Source organism: Penaeus monodon, chromosome 15, assembly GCF_015228065.2.
Source record: "Penaeus monodon isolate SGIC_2016 chromosome 15, NSTDA_Pmon_1, whole genome shotgun sequence".
Classification (NCBI taxonomy): Eukaryota; Metazoa; Arthropoda; class Malacostraca; order Decapoda; family Penaeidae; genus Penaeus; species Penaeus monodon.
In genome coordinates, this window is record NC_051400.1 from 4,091,994 (window position 1) to 4,093,295 (window position 1,302).

Consider the following 1,302-nt stretch of genomic DNA (forward strand, 5'->3'; position numbering starts at 1 on the left):
CGAATTTATAGGGAAGTGAAACATAAATCAATGCTGGGATATATTTGCAGTTCAGCAAATAAAGGGGTTACATGAAAAAATTATGTCATTTTCGCATTCGCTTTGAGGATCCATAGGCATCTATTTCTATGCAGATTCCGGCTTTTCAGTACTTTCAGCAGTGGTAGTAGAACCAGCATCAGAACCACCACTGTCGTTGCCCTCGGTAGCACAGGAGAGACAGGGTAGTTTCTTCTCAAGGGCAGCTCGGTACTTGGGGTGGCTGATAGCATACACGATGGGGTTGTAGACGGCGTTGGCCTTGGCGAAGACAGAGCCCCAGATGGAGAATAGAGGAGTAACCATGGTCCGGTTGAACATTCCTCCCCAGTTGATGACAAAGTATGGGGTCCATGCCACGAACCACAGACTGACAGTCATCAGAGCAACCTTGCACAGACGACACTCAGCAGAGGTCTTTTGGGCTTCCTCACTCCTCAAGGATTTAACTCCCATCTTCTTTGCTTGTTCTCGCATTCCCTTCTCGTGGGCAGCCACAGCCTTGACAATGAATGTGTAACTGTAGATGATGTAGGCAAGAGGGAAAAGATATACCCACACTGAGTATACATACAAGTAACTCCTTGAAAATTCCGTCTCCGTCAAATAATCTGTTCCACAGGCAGTCATATTACCCTCAGGAACATAACGATTCCAACCAAAGAATGGTGGAAGACACCAAGCAAAGGTAAAAGACCACACACCGGCTATCCTTAACATGGCACCTCCAGACGTTAGTGGTTCAGCAGAAACTCCTTTTACAATGACGTTGTATCGATCAGCAGTGATGAATACCATGGTCCAAATTGAAATACATCCGAAAAATGAACCAAAGAAGCCATAGATCTCACAGAATAGTGCTCCAAGTGTCCATGTCTGCCAGTAACACGACACCACCATAGGAGGGAACATGGTGAGCATCATGAAAAAGTCGGAAAAGGCTAAATTGACCACCAGTAGATTAGCAGGCGATCGAAGAGATTTGGTGTTCATGAAAACCCAGATGACGACGAAGTTTCCAGCTAAGGAGAGAGTTCCCATGACAACCATCCAGAAACCAACAAGGCTGTACCAAAGAGGGTTCATGGGAGGATATTGGTACCAGTGCTCGTGCACCATATGGAGAATCTCCTTAGGCGCAGTGTCAACCACCGTATAGTTGCCATATGGATTGGTGGTTTCCAGGACGGTGACTGGATTTGGGTTGTTCCACGAAGACATCTGGAACAAGATTCAAATGTACAGAAAATGTCTGTAAAAAGA

The 1,302-nt window shown here is 45.8% G+C and overlaps 1 protein-coding gene across 1 annotated transcript; it reads right to left on the minus strand.

The window, feature by feature from the left end:
* Positions 1 to 27: 27 nt before the first annotated feature.
* On the minus strand, positions 28 to 1,260 carry LOC119581687 (rhodopsin-like). Its single transcript, XM_037929810.1, has one exon. The coding sequence runs from the start codon at positions 1,258 to 1,260 to the stop codon at positions 127 to 129; it is 1,134 nt and encodes a 377-aa protein (XP_037785738.1). The 3' UTR covers positions 28 to 126.
* Positions 1,261 to 1,302: the final 42 nt, after the last annotated feature.